Source organism: Protopterus annectens, chromosome 8.part1, assembly GCF_019279795.1.
Source record: "Protopterus annectens isolate FY-2018-M chromosome 8.part1, PAN1.0, whole genome shotgun sequence".
NCBI classification, from domain to species: Eukaryota; Metazoa; Chordata; order Ceratodontiformes; family Protopteridae; genus Protopterus; species Protopterus annectens.
In genome coordinates, this window is record NC_056742.1 from 486,143,925 (window position 1) to 486,170,952 (window position 27,028).

The following is a 27,028-nucleotide window of genomic DNA, read 5'->3' on the forward strand; positions in this document are numbered from 1 at the left end:
CTCAGGACGTAACTGCCCAAATGGGGACTGTCTGGCAAAAAATGGGACAGATGGTAACTGTACAATGGAGTTTCAGTATGCACTATAGCTGAGATATGTGTGCTGTATATGTGAATCATGTGAACTGCCTGGGTACTGTGCAGTTACACTGGTTAGAATTCCACGTGTCGCACACCACCTGGAAGTTAATGTTGTAGTAGGCCTTCCTGTTTGCTAACCTCTGTGACTGTGGGTTAGGTGGGCCTTTATTGCTACATGTGTGCAGTCTTTGACACCCAGTACATCAGGTAGATGGGTGATGACACAGGAGGGACTTGCTGTGTTCATTCTCTTGTATTGGTGTATTAGGAAACAACATATGATCCTCCACATGTAAATAGGTTCATAAGTGTTTACTAGGCTAATGACCACAATGGCCTTTTTAAGCCGAGCCATGCATCCCAAATCTCTTGTCAAGTTCTATTACCCTTGATGAGTGTAAGCAGGGGCGTGGGAGATTAAACATTTACAAGCAGGGGCCTGAGAGATGAACTGTTTACAGATTGCCTGTGTCCATTTGAGACACAGGTGCCAAACCAGGGATATACTTCCTGTTCCCCATCCAGTTGTCCAAGTTGCACCTGAATTGGGTTAGGGAGGAACTTTGCTTCACATGGATGGGCAGACTGTTCCAGAGAAGGTGTAGTCTCTGTGATACATACCTGTCTCTCCAGCTGGTCCTGTTTATATCACAGGCAAGGTTTAATCTTAAGAATGGGTAATTCTGGTGCTGTTTGTTTTGCAGATATCCAGGAGGTCCATCAGAGTGGGGTCTGACAATGCCTTGCATTGTACAACACAGAATGATTTCCTTACTACTGTTGACACATTATGGTCAAAGACTAGAAAGCTGTGTTCCCAAGTCCCTGACTACTGGGTCAGCTGTTACGGGTGTATTATCAATGTGATAGTTACTAGGGGTGGATGACCTCCAGAAGGATACTGTTATGCATTGCTTAGGATTTAGTTTTAGTACATGGCTCTAACACCAGTTTTTTCTTTGTCAGCCCTTTCTGAAGAACATTTGTGTGGGTGTGTGATTCAAAGACATCTAATTTGCAAGCCAGAGGCCACTGACATTGACCTTGACCTCAGAGAAGTAAATGCCAAAAAGAAGCCATCCCAGGACCGATCCCCGAGGGACTCCACTTGTGACTGGCCTCTTTGTACAGATGGACTCCCCATTTCTAAGTTCATGGGTTCTGTCTGTGAGCCAGCTGCCTGCCCACCAGGTGACCTAAGGGTTTGTACCTAACCTCTTGAGTTTGTCAACAATGCCTAAGTGGGGTATTGTGTCAAATACCTTGGCCAGGTCGAGGTAGGCAGTGTGAACCATTTTGCCATCATCCATTGCTTTAGTGACCTTCTCAGAGAAGTCTTCCAGGTTGAGTAGGCATGACCTGCCCTTCACGAAACCAAACTGGGTTGGGTCCAGTGTCTGGAGGTTTACTATATCATTACTGATCATTTCCATAATAATTCTTTTCGTGGCTTTGCATATGAGACTAGTCAGACTTATAGGCCTGTAGTTTTCAGGGTCTGTACATGACCCACCTGTGTGCTGTTCTCCATTCATGAGGTGCAAAGCCTATTTGGAGCCTACAGTTAAATAGCAGTTCCGGAGGGCCTGATAGGTCATGTTTCATCCTATTTAGTAGACATCCTGGGATATTGTCTTGGCCCATTGTTGCAGTGTTTGACCTTAGAGAGAGCATTAAGGACCTGTTCCCTAGTGATAGCAGGGGGGGGTCATATTTGATGGTACTTCCTGAGAGAAGGTTAAGTGGGAGAATTTGTCAGCCAGTAGATTTGCTATATCTTCTGGCTCAGTATAGGTGGCTCCATTTACAATGAGCTCTGCACACAATTGTGTATTGCCTTTCTTTGAGGATGCAGACATAGGTAAAGAATGCTTTGTGGTTGTCCCTGGCCTGGGAGGCCAAATTTACCTCAAAATTTGGGTTTGGTAGACTTTATTTGTCCTCTGATTTGTTTGTTTATTTTGATGAGCTGGGTGCTGCACCTCCTAATTTTTGCCATGGTTTTCTTCCTTCTGTTATACATCCTGTTGATTTTGTAATTCCACCAGGGTGGCTTGTTTTTTTGAGTTAGTTCTGTACTTCTTCCTGGTGGTAGGGGTGCCTCTATGCAGCTATTAACATGCTTGTATATGGTTTCTGTGAACAGTTCTGCATAGGCAGCAGTGTTCTCAGGATGTATGGAGGCTTGAAATTTTGCCAGGTTATCACTTAATAGCAGGAAGTTAGCCTTAGAGTATTCCTGAATATTCCAGGGTTAGCTGGGGTCCAGGTTTTATTTTTACTTCAAAAGAGACTATTTTCCGGTCTAACCTTACCAGGGAAGACATTACACTAGGGGTTGTGCAGCACTCTCCCATTTAGTTAAGACCAGGTCCAGCACCCCTGGTTGGTGTATTGATAATCTAGTCCAAGGAGTTTGTGTTTACAAAATCCAGGAATCCCAGTGCGTGTACATTCTGTGTCGTATAGGATTTCCAGTTAATAGTGGGGTAATTAAAGTCACCTGTGAATAATGTATCGGGTTGGATGGTGTGTGTTTCCAATAAGTTTAAATACATAGTATGCATTTCCTGGGTCATAGAAGGGGACTCAACAGCTTGCAAGGAAGTGGTATTGGATTTTGCTTATGGTGATCTGAATATGGAGAAGAGCTTTATCCTGTTTGACCAGCCTTGAGGTATATTTATTTTTGATGTAAATCGAGACACCTCCACCTTTAGTTCCTGTCTATGTAATAGCTGTTCTAAATGTCTGGAAGGCATTATGACCTTCCACTGTTGGTGTGCTGTCTTGCAGCTTTAAACCATGTCTCAGTGAAAACACAGATGTCAACTTTCTCCAGGCTGAAGAGAGCTTCTAGGGAGTGGAGCTTTTCGTTTAGACATTTAGCATTGAGCAGTAATACCTTTAAATTTTTTTGGTTTTGATTTGCAGTGTCGGAAGTACTTTCAGTTTGGCATTACCTAAAAAAGGCAGTATGGAGAACAGTGTTTCAGCCAATATTCAAAAGCCTAGAGGGGAGAGGTGCAGACCATCCCTGATAAAACAGTGTGGTCTGTTGACCATCTCCTTCCATGCTGACAAATGTTGTGCCCCCTTAGAATGACACCAGAAACTAAGTCAGTTATCTTTTGTTCATATTGTGGCATTGTCCTTGGAGAAGGTAAAATGCTGCTCAATGCTAACCAGCCTGGGACACATATCCCGAGAGCTCCATGATGTCTCTGTTTATGTAGTCTAGGGAGTTACAGCTCAGATCTTTTACACCCACATGGACTATGACCGAGTCATACTGGTACTTGTGGTCCAGTGACCTGACTGTGTACAAAATGTGGTGGATCCTAGCCCCTGATAAGCAACTGACCATGATTTTCTCCTTAATAAAGCCTGGTGAGAGGGACATCAGTGTGTCTCACAATGGAGTTTCCAATGACTAGAATGTTGGATTGTGTGGTGGTTTGCCTTATGGGCTTAAAAGTAGAGGCTCCATGAGATGTGGCTGTATGTGTTAATGTGGGTGTTGTTTTGAAAGAGTGTATTCAGGGCTGCTGAGGGTGTTTGTTATGTGTACTTTGTCTAGGAGGTCTTTGGGGTTTAGGAAGGTTACATTTAAGCACCTCAGCATATGTGGGTCTGCATGTCTGCTTTGAATTGTGTGTGATAGGTACAGCATGTGTACTACTGACAACCTTATTGACATCAGGAGTACTTTATGTGAGAGGTTTGCCTCCAGTGACATTCGGTAAATACATCTTTCACATATCATATTAGTTTGTTTGAGAATTAACTGGTTGTCAGTAAACATAAGGCAATTTCTACATTGCCTCAGGATACCCATATCCATCAGACTGGTAACAGATATAGTGGGAAAGTTCATATCCATGGCAACAGACCCTTTTTTACTGATTAGACAGGTGGAGTGAGAATATAAAGCAATATCAGGAGTATTCAGTTTGCAACTGTGGGGGCAGTGCTCGTCACTGCAAACTAGTTGTCCTGTGTGCAAATAGGTATTGGAGAAATTTCAGTTGTGCTTTTACAGGGAAGGTGTCATTCAAGGTGTCTGTCTATACAGGGCACTGACAAACACTTGAGGGGAAGCTAATAAGTAGATCCTGATGATTTATGGATGAAGTATTTAGGCAAATATTCTGAAGTTAGAAGCAAATCAGATAGTACTTACTGGAAATAAAGAATTAGCTTGTCAAGAATGATGAAAAAAGGGAGTTGTTTGAATGAATACTGCCTGGCTGCTACTAGTGTTGGTCTCACCACGGCTTTACTCTGCTGGGATACAGTTCTCTTTTACTTCTTCTCTCACCAGAAGCAAAACAGCACAAATCCCAAGATGAGAAACAGGCCACAGCCTGTTTGGTGAGCCACACTCTTGTTCTGGATGAGGCATGGGTCTGTAGGCTTGCTGTAGACGTTTTCTGGTAGATGCCTTGAATAGCAACCAGACCAATCAGGAATGTCAAGCACAGACACTCACTGCCCAACCAGAAACAGTCAGGAATCAATGCACCATGCTCCTTTTCTCACCAGGAGCAAAACATAAGCTTAAATTCCAAGTTGGCACCTATGAAGCCGTTATTACACTTTCCGGTGATTAGCAGTCTGCAGGACACTATGCCCCTATGCTCCTTCTCTTACCGGGAACAAAACAGAAGCACTAATCCTAATCCCTAGATGACTACTGAGAGGCAGAATATGTGCTCTCCAGTAATTGGTGCTCTTGGAGTAAATGTTTACAAATTTTAAAGGTAAGATGAAAAACGGGTTAATATCCGAGGAGCTGCAGTGTTTACTAAGCAGTTAGATACGAAAGAGGGGATAACTTAATCTTTAGCTGTCTCAGTGGAGAGCCACTACTTTTAAAAGAGCAGGACAGATTGGAAGGGTGTGGGAACTTTGTATTCTGGTTCTTTGGAATGTAGTGGGATGGCCAATAAATTTAAATAGTTGAAGGGGGGGTGATTTTCACAAAAATATAATTTTGTGTTTTACTCACAACAGCCAATGAAAAGGGAGAGGGAAGGAAATATGTGGTCAAATTAACATAAGAGGCAGGCAACTAAAAAGATAGTTGAGTTTAAAAACACAACAGCACCAGGATGTAAGTGTGGAAAAATGTAATTTCTGTGCGACTCACAAGAGACACAGCTATGTTCTCTTTCCTAGTTTAAATATGGAGAAGTCAGAATTAATAAACATGCAACCATTTGACACAGTTAGAGGAGAAACTTCATTAGCATCGCTCCAGACAGAACAAAAATGTCTAAAACCGAGATGTTATGCATTTAACTAGACTAAGCTGTGAAATGTATACCCAGTACATTAAGCTGGTATGATGAGTATACATGATGGGATTAATACCAGCTGTTGTCAAGACTCCTTGGCAACAGCACACCAGCAGTAAAATATCAGTTATTGTCTTTCAGTGGACTTTGCACAGCTAATTACTGAGGCTACAAGTGTTGGAGAGAAAACAGGAATAGAAAATATTCTCGAATAACCAAAACCACCACAAGGGCTGAGTGAATAACCCAAAGATACAATACAAAATATTCTGGGTTAGATTTTAAATAGAAACACAGACACTATCCTAATTTCAGGCACTCTGGTTAATCACTTAAGTAGCCATCTGCCAGTGTCATATGGGAATGCTGTAACCTCTCAAATACTACAGTTACAGCCCCAGTAAGGAGCTTTTAGAGCTTTCACATAGGTAGCATATATGTTGCTGCAAGTTATTGGCCCTCCCTAGCCTGTCTTTTAGACAGCAACTCATTCATACATTTTTTAGCTGTCTGTTCTGGTTAGCAATACATTGGAAAAGTATGCACCTGCTAGGCTGATTGGAAGAGTAACAGGCTACCTTAGATGACATAATACTGCAGCAGCTAGGAGAAATGACAAAGCAGCCAGAGGCAAGAACATCAAAAAGATATGTTAAGTTCTAAAAACAAACCTCAGATGTCAGTTTGACTAGCAAAGAGGAATTACTGCATTACCCTTCAACACAACAGTATAAAATCCAGCTTTTGAAACAAAGTAAGTAGCCTTCTTGAGAAAACTCGAGAAGAGCACAGCCTCAGTGGGCCCTGATAACATCCCAGGATGCCTCCTGAACAATCTAAACTATGACTTATCAGGAACTTTGGAGTCACTATTTAATTATAGCCTTAAAACAGGCTTTGTGCCATGAGAATTGAGGACTGAGACATTCATCCCCTTCATAAGGGAGCACCTTCAACAAATTCTGGAAACTACAAACCCATTAGTCTGACTAGTCTTATTTGCAATGCCATGGAAAGAATTATTATGGAAGTTATCAACAAGGACATAGGAGAGACTTCCAGACATTGGATCCATCCTAGTTTGGCTCTGTCAAAGGAAGGTCATGCTTACTAAACCTGGTGGATTTTTTTGAAAAGGTCACTAAAACAATGAATGAAGGGAATCAGTACATACTGCCTACCTAGATCTGGCTAAAGGATTTGATACAATACCCCACAGGCATTGTCAACAAACTTATAGAACTTGTCATAAACCACTTTATAACATGTTAAATAGCTAGCTGGCTCACGGATAGGACCCAAGAGGTTCTACAAAGAGGCCAGTCACCAGAGGAGTCCCAGGGCTGTATGCTGGGCCTGCTTCTCTTTGACATCTATTTCTCAGAGGTCAAACCCAATGTCAAAGGCCTTTGGGCGACCAAGTTCTCACATGATTACAAACTTGGAGCAGTCATTGAATCATCCCAAAATGAGAACACCCTTCAGGAAGGCGTAATACAGACAAGTAATTGGTGCCAAAGCCATAGCTTAAAACTCAGTACCAAGAAAAGTATTACAGTAGCTTTTGGGAAGTCTGCCACCTCAGGTAACTATGTTATTAATAAAATACCCCTAAAAGTTGATTCATTAGTCAGGGATCTGGGAACACATGTAGATTGTAATCTTGCCTTCGCAAACATGTATGCAAGGTAGTAAGAAAATTCTTCTATGTTGATCAACTTACATGTAAGGGCATAGCATATAGCTTGAGAAAGTCATCATACCACTGTACTCACCCCTCATCAGACACTTCATAGAGTATAATGCCACCTTTGGTACATACCTGACCATACACATACAGCAACTAGAACGCCCACCAAGGTTGCTTACAAAAAGAATACAGGGAGTAAACACAGTGCCCTACGCTGATCACCTCAAAGCTGTGTCTCTTTACTCTGTATTATCTGAGAGGTGATCTTTGCCTAGTGTACGAGGAATCCCTGGACCTTGTCTTGATGAACCTTTTACACATCAGCAAAAAACAGAATTACAACTAGTAGGTCAGAAAGCCTAAATTTTGTTTGTGGCATAAAAAGGACATGTTGGAGAAACAAATATGTTTCTCATAGAATTCCCATTTAATGGAAAAGGCTTCCCATCCATATGAAGCATAGTTTCTCCATAACTTTATTTAAGTGCAACTTGGACCAGTGGATGGGTAATTGAAAATTCACCCCCTGGTCTTGTGCATTTGTCTCTGATGGACAGAGGCAGTCAGTAAATCATCCCCTATATAAATCAAATTTGTGTTGCACGTCTAGACTTGTGAACCTATAAAAGTCCAGGGACTAATAAGCCTTAACTGTCATGTTGCAACAGCAGATAACTTCAAAGGATCCTTTTCAACATACAGTCAGACTAATGATTCCCAGGTTTATTCCCATGGATCAAGCTAATAACAAGCAGGAATATAGTTTTAAGCTTGAACCTGTTATCAAATATTCTAAAAAATATTTAAACTCAGCCTTTGGGACCACAGGAGGCCAAAAGCAACCTCATGTAAACAGTAGGATGCCTGAACAGTCCTGAATCCCTAAAAAATAAAAAGAAGATAATTGGCCCAAACTGCATTTCCCTTAATAAAATGTGCAGGTATTGGTACATAAATGTTAGTGTGGGTGGTCACTGTATATGTTTATATTAAGGAAGACAGCATGCAGGCATTGTATAAGGTTGTCCAAATTTTTAGATTCATAGACTGTTACTAGGCTGACGACTGGGTGGGGGGTGAGGGGCATTTCTAAGCTTAGCCAAGTTTTCCTGAAAGAATAATAATGTCCTGCTTCGAAATAGGACATTGAAGGCCAGGCATTTGTAAGCTACCTCTGTCCATAAGGGACATGGGTGCCAGGCCCAATGTAAATTTCCTATTGTACTTGTCTAGTTTCTGCTTAAACTGGGTAATAGACAAACTCGGCTTCACATGAATGGGAAGCCTGTCCCATAGGAGGAGCAGTCTGGGACAGATCTCTCTCTCCAGCATGTTCTGTTTAAGTCACAAACAAAATTCAGGACCTTAGACCTTGTATTTTTGGTACTGTTTGACTTACGAATATGTAGGAGATTCATAAGTGTGGGGTTTATGGATGCTTTGTAAACCAAGCATAGATCACCCCTCAGCAATCCATAGGAGACTGAGTAGAGAGAAAGGGCTTTAACATGCTCTGCATAAGGCAGGTGTGTTATGCCTTGTATTCATTTTGTAAGGAACCTTTGAGGTCGCTCTAGTTGCTGCATTGCCGGGTTAGATACATAACAAAGGAAGCACTGTACTCTATGATTGGTCTGATAATGGGGGGGGGGGGTACAGTGGGATAATGACCTCTTTGGACCTAGATGCTATGCCCTTACTTATAAGCCACGTGGTGGTTGAAGGTAAGGCTGCTGCCTGCCTATGTGTGTAACCAGATCCCTGACTACTGGGTTAACTCTTAGGGGTGTATTATCAACATGGGAATTAGCCAGGATGGTTGACTTCCCAAAGGGTAAAGTTATGCATTAGTAATAAGTTTAAGACCATGGCTTTGGCACCATTTGTTAGTCAGAGTTAGACCTTCTTGAACAATACTAGTGTCTGCAGGGGAGTCGATGATCCCCAGCTTGTAATTATCTGCAGACTTAGTCAGCCATAAACCTTCAGCATCTGCTTCCATTTCAGAGAAACCAATGGCAAAAAGGAGCAAGCCCTGTGGGACTCTAGTGACTTGCCCCTTGGTGGAGGTGGCCTCACCTATTTTGACCTCTTGGGTCTTATCAGTGAGCCAGTTGGCTATCCAGCGGGTGATAAAGGTATTTTTACCTAAATTAGTGAGCTTGTCTGTAACGCTCAAGTGGAGATTGTCTCAAAAGCCTTGGCCAGGTTGAGGTAAGCTGTGTACGCAGTCTTACTTTCATCCAGTGCTTAAGTGGCCCTCTCAGAAAAGTCAACCAGATTTAATAGGCATGACTTTCCTTTAACAAAGCCAAACTGTGATGGGTCCAGAGGTTGCAGGTTACCTATGTCCCCATTTATGTCCATGATGATTATTTCTGTGGCCTTACATATGAGGCTGGTAAGACTTATGGGCCTGTAGTTACTAGGATCAGTGATTGGGCCTCCTTTGTGCAAGGGAATGATTGTAGGTATCTTCCATTCCTTTGGCACAAAACCTGACTGAAGGCTCCACGTTAAAAGTGATTCAAGTGGACTAGAGAGGTCATGTTTCATGCTATTTATTAAACATACTGGGATGTTATTGGGACCCATTGATGAAGTGTTTTTGGCCATGAAAGTGCATTGATGACCTGTTCTCTAGTAATGTTTGGGGGAATTGTGTTATTTACTTTGGACTATTATGGGGGGGGGGGGGTTTGAGCTGAACCTGTCAGCCAAAATGTTGGCATTGGCCTCCAATGCATTGTATTTTCTCTGAGGTTACAGACATAGGTGTATAAAGTGTTGTGGTTGTCCTTTGCCTGAGAAGCTATTTAGCCTTTGAAGTCTTACTTAACCCTCATAGCTGCCTGTTTAGATTTTCAGGGGACTTTTAGTATGTATGATTTGTTCCTTCTATGCTTCACCAAGATTTTTTTTCCTTTTGTTGTGTAGCCAATTGATAGTGTGATTCCACCAGGGTAGCTTGTCTTTTGAGTTTGTCTTATTCTTAATGTGAGTAGGCACAGCTTTCTCTATACAGCTATCAATATGGCTGTACAGAGATACTGTAAATAGCTCAGTGTATTCTATGGTGTTTACTGGGTTTGTGGGTGTTTGGAATTTAGCCAGAGTATTGGTTAATAGAGACCAGTTAACCTTGGAATACTTCCTAAAGGTTTTTGGTTTTGCTGGATACCTAGATTTAATTTAGATTTAATTTGAGACAGTTTCACGTCCTTTTGGGATATAAAAATAATGAAGCTAAAACAAAGGCAATAGCTGTAAATTATGTAACCACACATGAATTGGTTAAGCAATGTCCATATTTATGGGGACATAGTAAAAATGAAGTATTTTGGAGTATGGATTAAAAATGATTCTGGTGTGGCAGCTAAGGATATGTGGGAAGAGAGTAAATAAAAGATGATACAAAATTGAGAAAATGGAAGCTTTGTTATATGGATATGGATTGTAAGATAGAAGCGGTTAAAGTACTTTTAGTCATTTTAGCCTTATGCACAGGTCAGGCATATTTTTATCAACCAGAGGAGGAGTTATGGATAGCAACTAATTAAGAACTGAAGGATTTTATCTTAGAGGGGAAGATGGCAAGAGTTGAGTGGGATAAGCTGATTCTTCCAACAGAACAAGGCGGATTAGGATTACCTGATTTGAAAGTGTATTTCAGAGCAATGCAGTTAAGGCTCCTGTACATAGCAGAAGCAGAAAACTGTAATTCAAAGTGGAAAGGGATGATGATGAAACAGGGTTAAGTTCAAGAACAAGGGGAGACTGGCATTTTGGATGCAGACCTTTAAGAAGAATAACTGTAATCATACAGAACACTATCTTCATAAAGTAACAGAAAGTATTCTAATAACTAAGCCAACACAAGACTGGAGAAAGGACCTTCTCATGATATGGATGACTGAAATTAGGGATACAGATAATAGGCAAGAGGGAGTTGGAATTTAGTGGAGAAAGCTGGCTAAGGAACCAGTGTATTGGTACTACAGGTTAGAAATTGCATTTCCTATCAAAGATTGATATCAGAGTATAGGCAGAGAAAGGAATAGTGCAGCCCTAGACAAAATACCATCACTGGTAGAGTTTTTAGTAGAATCTAGAACAGAAGCTTCTGTTAAAAAAGGATAATTAGAAGAGCATATAAAATATTGCATGATGACTATAAGAATCAATCAGAGGAGGTTAGAAAGGATTGGGAAAAGAGACTGAATAAGCAATTCACAAAGAAACAAAGGGGATATATGTATGTCTCAGAAATATGCAACAAAGTCTAGAGGATTTAGGATCTTTTCTTGGAAGTGTTTACATAGATATTTTTATACGTCAAGTAGACTCCAAGGATTTTTTCCTCGGGTAGACAGCAAATGTTGGAGGTGTGATGGGGAAGAAAGAGGTTAACTGGGAACATATTTTCTGGGAGTGTAATGAGATGGCGTACTTTAAAGATTCCCTGCAGGCTGCTCAGCCAGAGATACTGGGTGAGCAAATTGATGTAACTAAGGAAATGATTTGTGAGCAGTAATACAGAATCAGAATTGGCTAGACATAGTAAGGCCTTGCTGAGACTATGCATTTACTAGAAAATGGAAATCAAAGTCTATACAAACTTTTATTAGAAGTAGCAAATATATACAAACTTTTATTAGAAGTAGCAAATATAGTAACAGAGATAAAAACAACTGGAACTGGGATCTTTAAAAAAGGGTAGGAGCAAATTACATAGGAAAATGGGAATTATGGCAACAATACTTCTGATGGAATATAGGATGCCCATAGAGTGAGACTGTGCTGTAAAGGTATATCCCAAGTTAACATGGCTAGTCTGCAAAGGAGGTATGACCTGGTTCCCCCCTTGCTTGTTGATATACCACATCACTGTGGTGTTGTCTTTAATCACTTGATGGGGTCCCAGGGATCAAACATGGTTCACAGAATTGAATGTCTTGATCAGGGTAAGCATCTCGTTGATATTTATGTGCTTGCATCTGTCCTTGGTGTCTGATACCCCTGCACTTTTATCTCTCCTAAAACTGCTCCCCAAGCAAAGTCTGAAGCATCTACTGTGACCGACTGTTTTGGAGCAAGGAAGGACAAGGGGGCACCTTGATTTAAGGATATCTGTTGTCTTCACCAAGCAATTTCTCATCTGACAAACCCCGGTACTGGGATCTGAAAAGGTAAAGGGTGTTGATGCTGAGACCAAAGAGATTACAGATACCACTTATACCTCTCAACTGTACTGAGAGGTATTTACTGGTTTTGAGGGCAAAATAATGGAGTGCCACAAATTCCCAAGTGACCCCTTCAATTCCTTTTTTTTTTTTTTTTTTTTTGGGCAGGGTACAACTTTAAATTTATCGATGACTTCACCAGCATGCTGTGGGCATGCTTGATACATCAGCTTTGTGAGGAAGCTGCAGACTACCTGTATCGGACAACTGAAACTCCCATCAATGGAGACTCATCTCGGAGACAGACTCAGATTGGTCTGGGCATAATTTTAGAATTAATACCAGCAGAGGTGTGTAACTGTGCACATTGTCATGAAAGTTCTATCCATCTAGCCATCCACGACGTGTCTGCAGCAGGTCAAGATGAGAAAATTCATAACCTAGGTAAGTAACAACTAAAAAAAAAAAAAGCCTTAAAAGAACAAAAAGTGTGCAGGCTGCAGCAGATTGCAGAATTGTTCATTTCCAATTCCCTTGCTGATCTGGGCTGGCCAGCGCATTCATAGCAGAAAGTACAGCAAGGGAATTGGAAACAACTGATTCTGCAATCTGCTGCAGCCTTTACGCTTCTGAAGTTTGTTCTTTTATTTTTAAAAGTAGTACTGTTAGTGGGTAGGAGTGCGCTGCTTTTGTGTGAATGATGTATATGTGTGTGTGTGTGTGTGTGTGTGTGTGTGTGTGATGGATTTTTGCCTCATATTTTGGGTCTGTTGTTCCATTGTTTCTCATAAAATTAGTGTTTTTTCTGGATTGTTGTGGCAAATCAGTAAAGATCAAATGTACTAAATGCCAGACATTTGTGTTTCTGACTACTTAGACTGCTGCAGAGGATTGTTATGGATTGCTTAGAAGCTACTTCCTATACTCCAGCATTTAATTTTCTTAGTAACCATTTATCTTTGACTGCACATCTGCAAAACATAGCCCTCATTAAGAGGATGAAATTTTGATATGTTTTTCTTGGAATAAAATATTCTTAGTGCTACGTGCGCATAAAGTAGATCGGAATCAGATCTTGCATCAGTGCTGTGTAGTTAGTTAACTAACCCTGTGTTGTTGTTTATTAAGCGTGTGAACTGTACTGTATAGCAAAGCTGGAATTGGTTGGTGTTGCCATTAGAGTGTTAAATATTAAAACTAATTACACAAGTTATGCATTTTAGTAACTTAGCTTTGCAGACATTGGAGCCCACCCTGGCACAGGAACACATGCTGGCTGCATGTTCTGTAGTTTGTTAGGGACAGTAGATGGGGTCTGTCCCAACCAGTGATTCTGTTTGCATGCTGCTAATCGCTACCTCACTCATTTCTCAATGTTTTCTACAGATCACTTGAAACCCAGAATGTGTGAACATTGCTAACTGTTCCATTCTGTTTTGCTCTGCAAACCCCTTTTTTAAGAAATGGCTGTGACTCTGAGGCATGTACTTGTAGTTTGCACTAGGTAATATACCTCTCAATCTCTCAGAACAAGAAATCTGGTGGGGCAAGGGGCAGATTTTAAATATTGTTCCTGTTGTAAACTCGGATAGTTGCAAGAATAACAGCTTTGTATTATTATGTAGTATTTACTGAGGGATATGAAGTCTGAAATTCAAGTATCTGCCATTATTTGTTATTATTGTGACTGCAATCTTCCTGTTGGTATCCTACAATTCCATTGGAGTGGGTGGGGTTACACTATTAGGTATGCAAATTTTATGTTAATCAGCATCCTGATTTTTTGGCCAGTTGTACCTACTTGTTATGGACCTTTGTCCAGATTTTTTGTTTCCAGGTTGAGAGGTATGATACCACTATATCTTTCTCACGTAGAGTCTTGCTAGCAGTATCATGAGAATCATACATGCAACGAGACCCAGAATCCTGAGGTGTTCCCTCATGGTGGTAAAATCTGAGTGGAAAAACTTAGAAAAAGATCTAAATACAGAAAAGTGTGGATACCCTGTAGCCTGCAATGAGCTATAACTGGAGCTAAACACTTTATGAACATTCTTGGTGCAGTAGACAGACCAGGTATTGAACTAATAATGTGATCCAGACACACAAGACCTTAAGAAACACCTGAAGTCTGGATGAATAGGAATGTGATGATAAGCATCTTTTAAGGCTAGCGTTACCAGGATACTTGAAAGAGGAAGAAGAAGCAACAAGTTGTGAAGTGACATCATGTTGAATTTCGACACTATCACAAACGGGTTTAGGAAAGAAAGATCCGGAACTGGTGTCCAAGCATTTTCTTTCTTTGGGACTAGGAACATTCTTGAGTAAAACTCCTTCCCCACATAGGAAGGGGGACTGGTTCTTTATTGGGACAGCATGGGATGAAGAATAGGTGGAAACAAAATGGTCTGATCTGCAGAATGAGGAATGACCCCTTGGAAAGGTGTAATTTCCTCCCAGTGCCATCTGTAACCATGAGTAATGATTTTCAGAACCCATTTGTCAGTAACAAACTGCTGCTAAAGACAAAAATGGAGATTCAGACTTTCTGGAAGAGAAAGAGGGCCAGGGTGGGAGGGGTTCACAAGGTCTCTTGAATAATCATTCAAACTTGTTGGAATGTCCTTGGTTTTGGGAGATTTGAGCCTTCTTTTTGGAACCTTCTTGCCACTTCTTAGATGTCAGTTTACCTGAATTCCATTGAGACTGTGTATTTATTTTTTGCCAAAATTGGATAAGGAGAAAGAGAATCCCTTGGACAATTTGGAAAAGGAGGGGTGAAAATCTTAGAGATCCCCTGGTTCATCTTGCCCCTCTCATTATACTCTTTGATCACCTCTGCATCAGAGGGGCCAAACACTAAATCTCTATCCAAGGGAGTATTTAAAAATCTCATTCTTAAAATCATGTGAAAGGTCCTGAAAAATGCGGCTAAGCAAACCTCCTTAAAACCATGTAAGTGGCCATAACCATGGAAGAAGTATCAATAGTCATACAAACACTGCAGGCAATGAGTGGTGACCTGTGCAATAGAAGAAACTAAATTATTTATAGCAGATTTTTCTTCACAAGAAGAAACTCTAGATAAAACATTCCTCATACTTTCACAATATGTTAGAATGTTAGAAAACCATGTAAGTGGCCATAACCATGGAAGAAGTATCAATAGTCATACAAACACTGCAGGCAATGAGTGGTGACATGTGCAATAGAAGAAACTAAATTATTTATAGCAGATTTTTCTTCACAAGAAGAAACTCTAGATAAAACATTCCTCATACTTTCACAATATGTTAGAATAAACTTTAACGTATGAGCCTGACTGTTTAAAATTCTGAAATTCAAAACTCCAGGAGTATACACTTTTTTCCAATACCTATCAATACTTTTCCCATTCTTATTAGAATGAGTAGGATTGGAATTAACTAAGTGCTTAGCAACAGAAGAGTCTAAGGCTATAAGTGCTGCATCAGGTTTGGGAATAGTGTATAGAAGTTTAAAAGATTGAGGAACTTTATATATCCTATCTGCCTTTTTAGGGACAGCTGTATGACTCTCAGGAAAATTGCAGGCAGTAAGACACATATCCTCTAAATTAGATAAGACAGGAGGAATGGGTGTAGGTTCTGAAAAACCCTTCTGTGACAACTTATAGTATTTTTTGAGGGACTGAGAAACCTCATTGTTCCCCCACTGAAAAGACTGGGCCATTTTAGCAATAGTCTCAGAGAAAAGAGACACCCCCACAAGGAGAATCAGAAAGAGAGCTCTTCCTTTGAGTCTGAATGTGAAATCTGAGGACAAGTCCCTGAATCCGTCCCTGCATCTTCCCTTACAGATTCAGAATCTTAAATCTCTTTAGGAAAAAAAGGAATCCCTCTTTCTTTTACCAGAAACTATTCTACAAGGAGGGATCAATAGCCTGAATTAAGCCCTGAGCCAGTCTCAGTAAACTATTCCTATCCAAAGAAATTTGATGAGGATTAGATCCATGCTTGGTTTTCTCTTTCTTTTTGACAGGGAAAAATGGGGCCAACTATGTTACTAATGGCAGACGCTGTTTCCCCAGGGATGGACACAGCATTCTGACACAAAAGGGAAACCTTCCCTGTTCCCTCTCCCAGGACTGACAAAAGTGGTTCTCTCTTGCCCATGCGTCTAACTCCCGGTCCATAGTGGCTGTAGGTGCTACACCAGAGACATCTGGGGTAAAAAATTAATGGGTTGAGGTACAACTAATGGCCACAGCAGAGTTGCCCACCTGCGGCTGAGGCAAACTGCTAGCCTACTGCAATGGCAAAGGCTCTTTGCTTAACTTTTTCTGGCTGGAAGAAGGGCCAACTGTGGGAGTGGTAGTTTGTTCCATGGTCAAGCCATAAATGGTGCCTCTGTCCTGGGGAAAACAAGAATAATGCCAGTAAAACTACCAATCCACAAAAGTTACCTTTTTTTAAACAGAAGAAAAACACAGTAAAAAGCACTTTCAAACATTATGGCAGCCCCACAACATTAAAATAAACACCATTTCTCCACAGAAAATAGTTTATCAGTTACATAACACTGCTTTTAAAGTGACAGAAATTAGCGCTCTTTTTAAAAGTAGGAACTAGCACTAATGTTCAAGCCTACACTAAAAAACTATATGAGCACTTACATAGCTGTATGGACTCAGCAGTACCGGACAGGACTAAATCATGTTCAAGGAAGAGTAAACTTGTCTGGTGGACATCAGCAATAAACAAACTCTATAAGAAAAGGAAAAAAAAACTGTCCAGGACCAAGAAGGAGCAGGCGCCAAGTTGGAAGCAATCTCTCCTTTGTCTGAACAAGCAAATAAGGTCACCGGTGAAATCCTCTAAGGCTAATTTTGAGTCCAGATTGGCCACATCTGCTAAGGACAATCACAAGACCTTTTTCATATACGTCCGCAGTCTGAAAGGTAACACCCAAATCTGCTCTGAACTGGTGGTCAGTAACACCACATACACAAATGTTATAGATATAGCCAACCTGCTGGCAGACAGGTTCACTGAAAACTTCACCCCCCTCATCAGTAAAACCAGGACATCCCCAGAACCTGCCCCCCTCCCTTCATCACCAGGGAACAGGTGTTTAATGCCCTCTCAAAGGCAAAAATACAGTCTTCGTGGGACCCAACAACATCCCTGGCTGTATCCAACATGAACTCAGGCATGAGCTGTCAGCTACATTAAGCACCCTATTCAACCAAACCCTGAGCACTGGCTTCATCCCAGCCGATTGGAGGACAGTCACTGATCCCTGTACAAGTAGGTGGAGCGTCCACTGACCCAGGCAGTTATAGGCCCATCAGCTTAACTAGCCTGATCTGCAAGGCCATGGAATGCATAATCATGGACCTTATAAGCAAGGACATTGCCAATCTCCAAACGCTTGACCCCACACAGTTTGGTTTTGATAGAGGGAGATTGTGCCTGTTAAACTTGGTTGACTTTTTTGAAACAGTCACCAAAGCCATGGACGAGGGGAAGACTGTGCACACCACCTACCTTGACCTAGCCAAGGCCTTCGACACTATTCCCCACTCAGGCATAATAGATACACTCTCCCAGCTAGGAATCAACCCATATGTTACCAGATGGGTAGCTAACTGACTCACTGATAGAATCCAGTCAGTCAAGGGGAAGGCACCTCTAGTAGTAGACCCGTAATGAGTGGTGTACCCCAAGGATCAGTCTTGGGGCCTCTACTGTTTGGGATATACTTTTCTGAGGTGCAAGCCAAACCCAGTGGTCTGTGGCTGACCAGGTTTGCAGATGACTGCAAGTTGGGTGCTGTCTTAAACTCCCCTAGTGATGTGAACATCCTCCAAGAGGGCCTTACTCAAACAAATGACTGGTGCCAGAGGCATGGCCTCAAACTGAATGCCAAGAAATGCGTCAGTGTTAGGTAGTCCAATCTCGCCTTCAGTTTTACATATGTGTTTGGAGCCAGTCCTCAAGCTCGAAGACTTCTGGTTGGCTCGTGGCTAAGCAGGTATCCTATAGTACACCAGTGCAATCCACAGATCTCGTTTGCCACGTCAACGAGTTCAGATGTGCTTCTCTTGGCTCTGGCTAAGTTTTTGCAAATTGTCATTATTCTAGTATCTTTTGCATAATTATTGAATATATACATTATTGGACTTATCTTTATTGTCTTGTGGTTGTTGTGTGACCTTATTAGTGGTATCCTGTGTACCAGTAGTTAGGCACAATTGCGCTTTTCCTAGACAGTTAGTTTTGGTGGTTTTGCCTTTTTTCCTGTTATTACAGTTAGGATTTACCTAAATTGCCTTGTGTGACTAGTATAGTTGTCTCCTGTATTCAGTAGTTAGACGCACTTGCCTTTTTCTTGTTTAGAGAATTAATCTGGCGAGTTTGCCGTTTTTAATCAATAGGAGCTCCTATTGATTATTCCTGTTAAGCGATTATTGTTGACTGGTGGTCTTTAGCGGGGACCCGCTAAAGTCTTAATTTCTTACCACTTGTTAATTGCTACCCTTGAGCGTGTGTGTGTGTGTGTGTGTGTGTGTGTGTTGTGCCTTCTTGGTGTGTTTGAATTAGAAGACCCAGTTCTTCACAGGGCTAGGCCTGTTTAACGTGGACCTAGTCCTCGTATTGCTTCCACTGTATTTTATTTAAAATATTCTCCTGTGTGACTGAATCTCTCTAGTGTTTAGTGGAAAATCTAGGTTTTTATCTTACACCAGGCTAGGCCCGTTTAACTTAGAGGACCTAGTCCTTGTGTAATTCATCTGTAGGGCTAGGCCCGTTTTAGTTAGAGGACCTAGTCCTCAGTCATTTTCTTCTCTTTCCTTTTTCCCTCTGATTGCTTGTGGGTTGCAATGTCTAAGGATAGCAAGGAGCACAAACCCTCTGTGTTTAAAAAATGTATGAAGTGCTCCCAGAAAATGTCTTTGACCGATGGCCACAGTAGCTGTGTCTACTGTTTGGGAGCCATCCATTTGCAAGAATCATGTTTGTTCTGTCATGCTTTCTCTCCTAGAGTGTTGCACGAGAGAAAGAACAAACTGATACTCAGGGGTCTTTTGAAGCCAGCCTTCGAGGAAGCTTTGTCTGGTTCTTCGGCTTCCTTGTCAAAGTCTTCTAAGTCAAGATCTGACTCAAAATCTAAAGGTTCGAAAAGGCCTTTTCCAGCACCGGCTACTATTTCGGAGCCGCCTGCCAAATTAATAAAACCTGCCTCCGCGACACCTCAGTCTTTGGAGCCGAAGGAGAGCACTGTGGTTTCGGACTCAGTCACAGATACTTCGGTGCCGACTGCTGTATCCTTGCAGATAATTGACTCTGCTTCTCGGAGCCGGTTTGCAGAGTCCCGACCGGTCTCTTTGATGGTCAAATCTCCAGTGCCTGCTTGGTTGAGATCCCCAACCTTATCTTCCAGGTCTTCAGGAGTCTTTCGGAAGAAGATGTGGAGAGGGTAGTACTAAGACTCCTCAAGTCGTCTGCCCTGCCTAAATTTTTGTTGGCTCTGACCCAATCGGCCTCGGAGCCACTTGAACCAGTCTTGTCTCCATCTGTGATTCGTTCTCCGAGCCATGTTGGTTTTTCGGAGCCGGAGTGCTCGTTACCAATGGAGGAACCCTCGGTTCCGGCTCCCCTTGCTGTTGCATTGGAGCTGAGTTTGGCTCCGACACGTTCGGCTCCATCCGTCATGTCCAGGGACTGAAGCTCTGCTGTCAGCGCAGAGGGGGAGGTTTTGAATTGATCTTTGTCGGTTCCAAGCCTTCCTCTTGGTGTGTCCACCAGGGTGAGCTCGGACCCTGCATCTATCTCAGAGCCAGTAGCTCTGGCTCAGGCACCATCCTTTGTCTCTTCAGAGCGGGAACGGTCTTTGGAGCCGGAAAGATCTGCTTTTGAGGTGATGAGGAGTGTGCTGTCACAATCTACAGCCCCTGCCAGTGGTACAAGCACTCTTCCCCCCAGGGCTCCCACTTCGGTCTCAGTCCCTACTCTCTCCGAAGACAGCAGAGACCCACAGCCTCAGGAGCCACCGGCTGGTAGCCCCCACTCTTCCGTGGCATCCCCAGAAGGTCCTTTTGAGGAGCCCCCATGGAAGAGAGTATGCAAGAGGAAGCATATTGCTTCCCAGGATGAGTCTCTGACATCGGACACTGACCTTGATGAGTTGGAGGGGTCCCCTAAGTCGTCCTCTGATGATATCTCCTTTGTGGATATTCTAGAGACCCTTAAACAGAGGTGCGACTGGCCCACTGTCAATCCTTCTGATGAGGAGTCCGTGTACCTGAAGGCTTTCGGGTCAACCCTCTACATCTTGTGTGTCTCCACCTTTCGACAAGCTAATGGATCTGGTTAGTCGGAAGGTGTGGGATACTCCCAGTGCCATGGAGCCAGTACCTAGAAGACCAAATAAGTTCCTGTCTGCCCCTCCTGGAAAATAATTCTTGTATAAGGGCGTTCCCGTAGATGCCATGGTGGTGGTGGCAGCCACGAAGAAGGAGTTGGCAGAGACTGCTTCCTCTGTACATCCGCCAAACAAGGAGTGTCAACAGATGGACAGATTTGGGAAGCATGTATTTAGTTCAGCGGCCTTTACACTTCGATCCCTGAACTATCTTACCCATTTGGGTAGTTGCCCTTAGGCGCCACTCCTGGATGTGCTTGTGTAATTTTGCGGAGCCGTTCAAGTCCACCTTCACCAACTCCCCATTTGATGGTTCCAAGGTGAAAGATTCCTTCCTGTTCACACCAAGTGAGTGTAAGACTCTCTCTGCTGTGGGAGTCCGTTTTACCGTCCCCTCTCGACCATACCCCAAAGGTCAAAGGGGAGGTAAGATGTGGTTCAAAAAGTCCCAGAGGGCCTTTCCAGACACACAGAGTGAATCCTCCTTCAGAGGCAGAGGAAGAGGAAATGGTAGACGTTGCCCTAGAGGCAGGGGCGGTCCGCAGTACCAGCAAGGCTGTGGTTCCTTTCGAGGGCGGGCTTATCAGCGCTTCTGATGTGGGGCCCGACTGCGTTTCTCTGGGGCCAGTCGGGGGGGTTGCATCTCTTTGTATCCAGAAGCCTGGCTAAATTTAACCCAAGACAAGTGGGTACTAAGAGTCGTTACCAGAGGATATATTATACCCTTTTCCCTTCCGTTTGTTCCCAAGAAAATCCCAGATGTTCCACCCAATCACAGGGATCAGGCAACTGTGGAGATCAACAAGTTGCTCTCAAAAAGAGTCATCCACCCCATGCCAGCAGACTAGAAAAGATCCGGAACTTACTACAGGTTCTTTTTAGTTCCAAAACGAACTGGAGACTGGAGGCCAATATTGGACCTTAGCAGATTAAATGAATCTGTGAAAAAGGACAAGTTTCGGATGGTAACACTGCAGTCGATACTCCCGTTGTTAGGGAAAGACTATTGGATGTGCTCTCTAGATCTCCAAGATGCCTACTACCATATAAAAATGGACAAGGCGTCAAGGAGGTATCTGCGCTTCCAGCTGGGAGCCAGCCATTATCAGTTTCGTGCTCTGCCCTTTAGTCTCACCACAGCCACCAGGATGTTCACCAAATGCAAGGCAGTAGTGACAGCTCACCTGAGACGTCAGGGATTCCAGGTGTTTCTGTATTTGGACGACTGGCTCCTGTCTGCCCCCACCAGGCATCTACTTCTCCAAAAACAGGGACATCACCATCCAGCTTTGTGCTCAGCTAGGGATCTCCATAAATTGGGAAACATCTGCATTACTGCCCTCGCAATCTGTGATTTTTATAGGCGCAGAGGTAGACACAGTGGATATGACAGTTCGTCTTCCCGCTGAAAGAGCACAAAACCTCATCTCACAAGTTCAGCGACTTCTCCCATTTCAGAAGATCAAAGCAAAGTGGATTCTTCAACTTGGAACGATGGCCTCAACCATTCTGTTAATACCTCTAGCCAGGTTGCATATGAGAATCCTTCAATGGCTCCTGTTCTCCCAGTGGTCGTTCCAATACCTACCGCTGAATCACGCTATTCTGCTGACAGAATCAAGCAAAAAGGACCTTTGTTGGTGGATAGCCCCCAACAATTTGTTCACGTGAGCTCCCTTTGTGCCTGCTCAACCCGTTGCCACTATGATCACGGATGCCTCCCAGGTCGAGTGGGGGGGGGGCATTATCTGGGCAGGACAAGTACACGGCACATGGCAAGAACACGAGGCTCATCTGCATATCAACATTCTGGAGATGAGAGCGGTGCTTCTGGCATTGCAAGCGCTTCAGGACCTTCTTCCTCCAGGGACGATTGTGATACAATCGGACAACATGTCGGTTGTGTGGTATATCAACAAACAGAGCGGTACCAGATCCTACCCACTCTGTCGAGAAGCCATGCGAGTTTGGGAATGGGCGTTTTCTTCCCAGCACTTTCTGGTGGCAACACACATTCTGGAGACAACCAACGTGATAGCCGACAAGCTGAGCCGGGCAATCCTGCTGCCCCACAAGTGGTCTCTGAAATGGGAAATAGTGGAATAGATTTTCCTAAAATGGGGACAACTTTGCTGCAGCACTTTTGCCAGTCCAGTCAATGCCAAGCGCAGCAGTTATTTTTCCCTAATTCCCCCTCTGGGGGAAGCACCCAGAGACGCTCTGGTACATGATTGGCCCACGGGACTTCTTTATGCATTCCTTCCTTTTCTTCTAATCCCCAAAGTAATACAGAAAGCCAACTGACTGGGAAGCAAGTTGATCCTCATTGCTCCTTACTGGCCTCATCAGGTCTGGTTTCCCTTCCTCGAGCCTCTTCTCCTGGACGATCCCTGGATCCTGAACCCAGTTCCAGATCTACTGACCCACATGTCGGGTTTGCTACACCCCTCTCTCCACACCCTCAAATTGACAGCTTGGCTGATCCAGTTCCATCTCTAGTCAGGCCTCATGATGTTTCATCGTCAGTGTCCCATATTCTTTTATCCTCGCACAAACCATCAACCAGAAGGCTGTATGACAGTAAGTGGAAAAGGTTTTCTATTTGGGTACAGAAAATGAATGTGGATCCTTACACCACTCCCGTTCCCGTAATTCTGGAATTCCTTTCGGAGCTTTTTCAGCAGGTGCCACAGCCACCATCAAAGTACAATTGGCGGCTATTTCACATTTTTATTTGGGATCTCCAAATGTTAAACTTATGTCGCATAAGTTATGTAAAACCTTTTTGAGAGGAGCCACCTTGCTGAGACCACCTTTACAGGAACCTGTGGCTTCTTGGGACTTAAATTTTGTGTTGTCCAAACTTAACATCCCCTTCCTTTTGAACTGTCTCATTCAGCTTCCTTAAAGTATTTGTCTTGGAAGACTGTGTTTTTGGTAGCTATTACATCACCCAGACGTGTTTCTGAGCTACATGCCCTGTCTATTAAACCACCTTATTTAGTTTTTCATAAAGACAGGGTTTCTTTACGTACCAATCCTTCATTTGTCCCCAAAGTTTGTTCTTCTGCCACATTGAACCAGTCCATTGAACTCCCAGTCTTCTTTCCCAATCATAGCAATGCAGCGGAATACCGTTTTCACCAGTTGGATGTTCACAGACAGCTGTGTTTCTATTTGCAACGGACCAAAGAATTTCGGAAGTCAGACCAATTGTTCGTTTCCTTTTCTGATTCCAGATTGGGTTTGCCAGTTTCTAAGGTGACATTGTCTAACTGGATTTCGAGTTGCATAGCTTTTATCTACAGCTCGGAGGGCAGACCCTTACCTCACAGGATCAAAGCTCACTCTACCAGGTCTCTGTCTACCTCTGCAGCCTTCCAAACCAGGGTACCAATTGATCATATCTATGCAGCAGCTACGTGGGCTAGCCCTCACACCTTTATTACTCATTATAAGTTGGATTTGGCTTCTAGGGGTAGAGCATCCTTTGGCTCCACGGTGCTCAGGAGCGTCTTCCAATGAGCCACCCAAGAATTAGGCACTAGGGACGCTGTCCCATATGTAAAAATGAAGGTGAGATTGGACTACCTAACATAAAGAAGTTATGTACTCACCATAACGTTCCATGTTGGTAGTCCATCTCACCCTTCATTTTTACCAACCCACCCTCCTGCCCCCATCCTGGAAGATCTGGAGGTAATATTATAAATGTCTTGGTTGGCGACCCTTTAGTATTGGCTTGTTGGTTAAGGGTTTATTTCTATCTCTTTCTTTTGCTAATGAGCAGCAAACAAGATCTGGGGATTGCACTGGTGCACCATGGGATACCTGCTTAGCCACGAGCCAACCAGAAGTCTTCGAGCTTGAAAATCGTCCGAGTCGGAGCTGAGGATCGGCTCTGAACCCATATGTAAAAATGAAGGGTGAGATGGACTACCGACATGGAACGTTATGGTGAGTATATAACTTCTTTTTATCCCCTTTGAGGAAAATGGAGTCTCCACTAATTATCACATTAATAACAACGTACTAAGCATGCAATCAGTCGTGAGGAACTTTCTACATGGCCCACTACTCCTCCCTTATCAGACTCATTATTGAGTATAGTGCCCCCTTCGGCATGTACCTTGCCAAGCACATGCAGCAGCTGGAGAGACCACAGAGGTTCCTGACCAGGAAAGTCCAGTGTCTCAAACACCTGTCCTGCACTGATAGGCCAAAAGCCCTGTCCCTGTACTCAGTCTCGTACAGACTGCTCAGAGGTGACCTGTGTGTGGCATACATGGCCATCTCAGACCCAGCCTTGATGGAGTTGCTGCATATCCGTAAGTCAAACTCAAGTCACGTAATCCGCATGCAAGGCCTCAACCTGGTGTGTGACATTAATAGAACTTGTTGGCGGGATAGAGTTCTGTCCCACAAATTCCCCCATCTATGGAATAGACTCCCTCGCCATGTCAAGCATAGTACCTCTCTAGCCCTCTTTAAGGGGAACCAGGACGACTAGATGGGATACAGAAAATACACCTGTGGGATCCCACCTGTGTCCCTGCTGGACAGGGGAAAACATGTACTAACTTTGTGGAAACATGGGCAGAATTCTTGGCTAGGCTTATAAGGGCCTCCAGACCAATAGCCTAGTATCATCCTGCAAACCTATGTTACAGTCTGAAGGCAGTCCATTAAAATGCAACATTGCTAGCTTTAAAATAACTTTCCTGGAAATGAAGGTAGTCAAACATCAGTGAAAAAATAAAAAGTGGAAGTTTTTTTTTTCCTTCAAAGGGAACTTATCTGCCCACCTAAAGAAAGCACAGGCCAAACATCAATCTTTAAAAGCCTCAGGGGAGTGTACTTTTAGGCAGCAGAAAAGCTGTGATGGGTTTTGCGCCAGACTTGTCTTTTAATCAGCTCATCTCAAGCTGCTTGACACTTTGGGCACATGGAACGTACCCTGAAGGTTTGGAAGCTGGCCAACTGTTACATCTTTGGTAAGATATAACCCATATCGCCAAGGCTATCACAGCAGTGATCAATATGAAGACTATCAAAAATAGATATATCAATGGTTAATGGGGTGCATTTAGTTTTAATTTTCCTAAACTGTAGTGCATGTTTTCATTAATACATGACTCACACACCTGTTTATAACAGTAACAGTTTTTACATACCTGTCAACACCAAAGCCAGAAATAATGGGTGACAAAGACCCAAAATCTGGCATATTTTAACTGTTGCTATTATAAACTTAAAAGTTGCTAGAAAAGCTTGTTTGCTTTAATGTGCATTATCTGAAGGATATGAAGTCTGAAACTCAAAAATGCTCATTATTTAGTGACAGCTGTCAATGAATCAGGGACATATCTCAACAAAATCAGAGACAGATCCAGAAATAATTTGGGTCAGTCAGGGACACTTTAAAATATTATTGCTATTAACTTGAGACACTGACAAAAAGAGAACATTTTCTGAAGTAAAATAAGTCTATAACTCTAATTATTGCCATTTTTATTAAGTGCAATTCACCACCTTTCTCTAGTCTAGAAGTCACCAGCTTTAGGAGGGATTAAAAGGGACAGGAGTTCCTGAAAATCAGGGATATTAGAGAGATAAAAATCAATCCTCACTGATTTACCACACATTTTATGAGGAATAGGTCAAATGTATGAGACTTAAATGTGGGCATTCCGACATTCTGCAGAATTTTGGAGAGTTGAAATGTAAGCATTGTTGGCTGTATAAACGTAAACTGTGCAGAAGAATATTTTGAAATGCATTCATTTTAAACATCTTTTTAAAGTTATCTTATTAGCATCAGTTTTGTACCCACCTTCTGTTGTGTGCGTAGCTTCATTTCTTTCTGTTGACATATCTCAAGAATATTTCATTCGTTCGTTTTTCCAAGAGCCGCTTAATGCTGTCAAAAATGTTAAAAGTACCTATTGTTCACACGGGAATTTAACAGAATAAGATGATAAGGTTAACACGATGTTATGAATTTTATGGAAATTAGGTTGTTAGCTTGGGAGGGAGACGCTGCTCTGGGACTACAACAATTACCGCAAAATGTCAGGGTGTAGAAGGAATATAGCGCGGGAAAAATCTCTGACATATGGGAGATGCACAAGATCTGTCATTTTATGTTGTCTCTTGGGTTCCTGTAGTATTTGAAAGAAGGTACCATGGCTTAGTTAGGGCTGTTTTATATATGTGTGTACACTCAGTCGTAGAAGAAGCCCAAGGGCGGGGCACACAGCCCTTTTCGCAATCAGCATCGCTGTCTTTCTTGTATTTACATTCTCTTCCTGTAAAGGATGTCACTCGTGACAAGTTGAAACTTGATGTTAGGACCTACTTTGACGT

General features: G+C 42.7%; 1 protein-coding gene across 1 annotated transcript in view; it reads left to right on the plus strand.

The window, feature by feature from the left end:
- RBL2 (RB transcriptional corepressor like 2) overlaps nucleotides 1-27,028 on the plus strand; it is a 910,854-nt gene that overhangs the window by 193,735 nt on the left and 690,091 nt on the right. Inside the window, exon 5 of the mRNA XM_044082019.1 lies at nucleotides 10,279-10,288. Coding sequence (XP_043937954.1) covers nucleotides 10,279-10,288 — 10 coding nt within the window. The remainder of the gene's footprint in view (nucleotides 1-10,278; nucleotides 10,289-27,028) is intronic.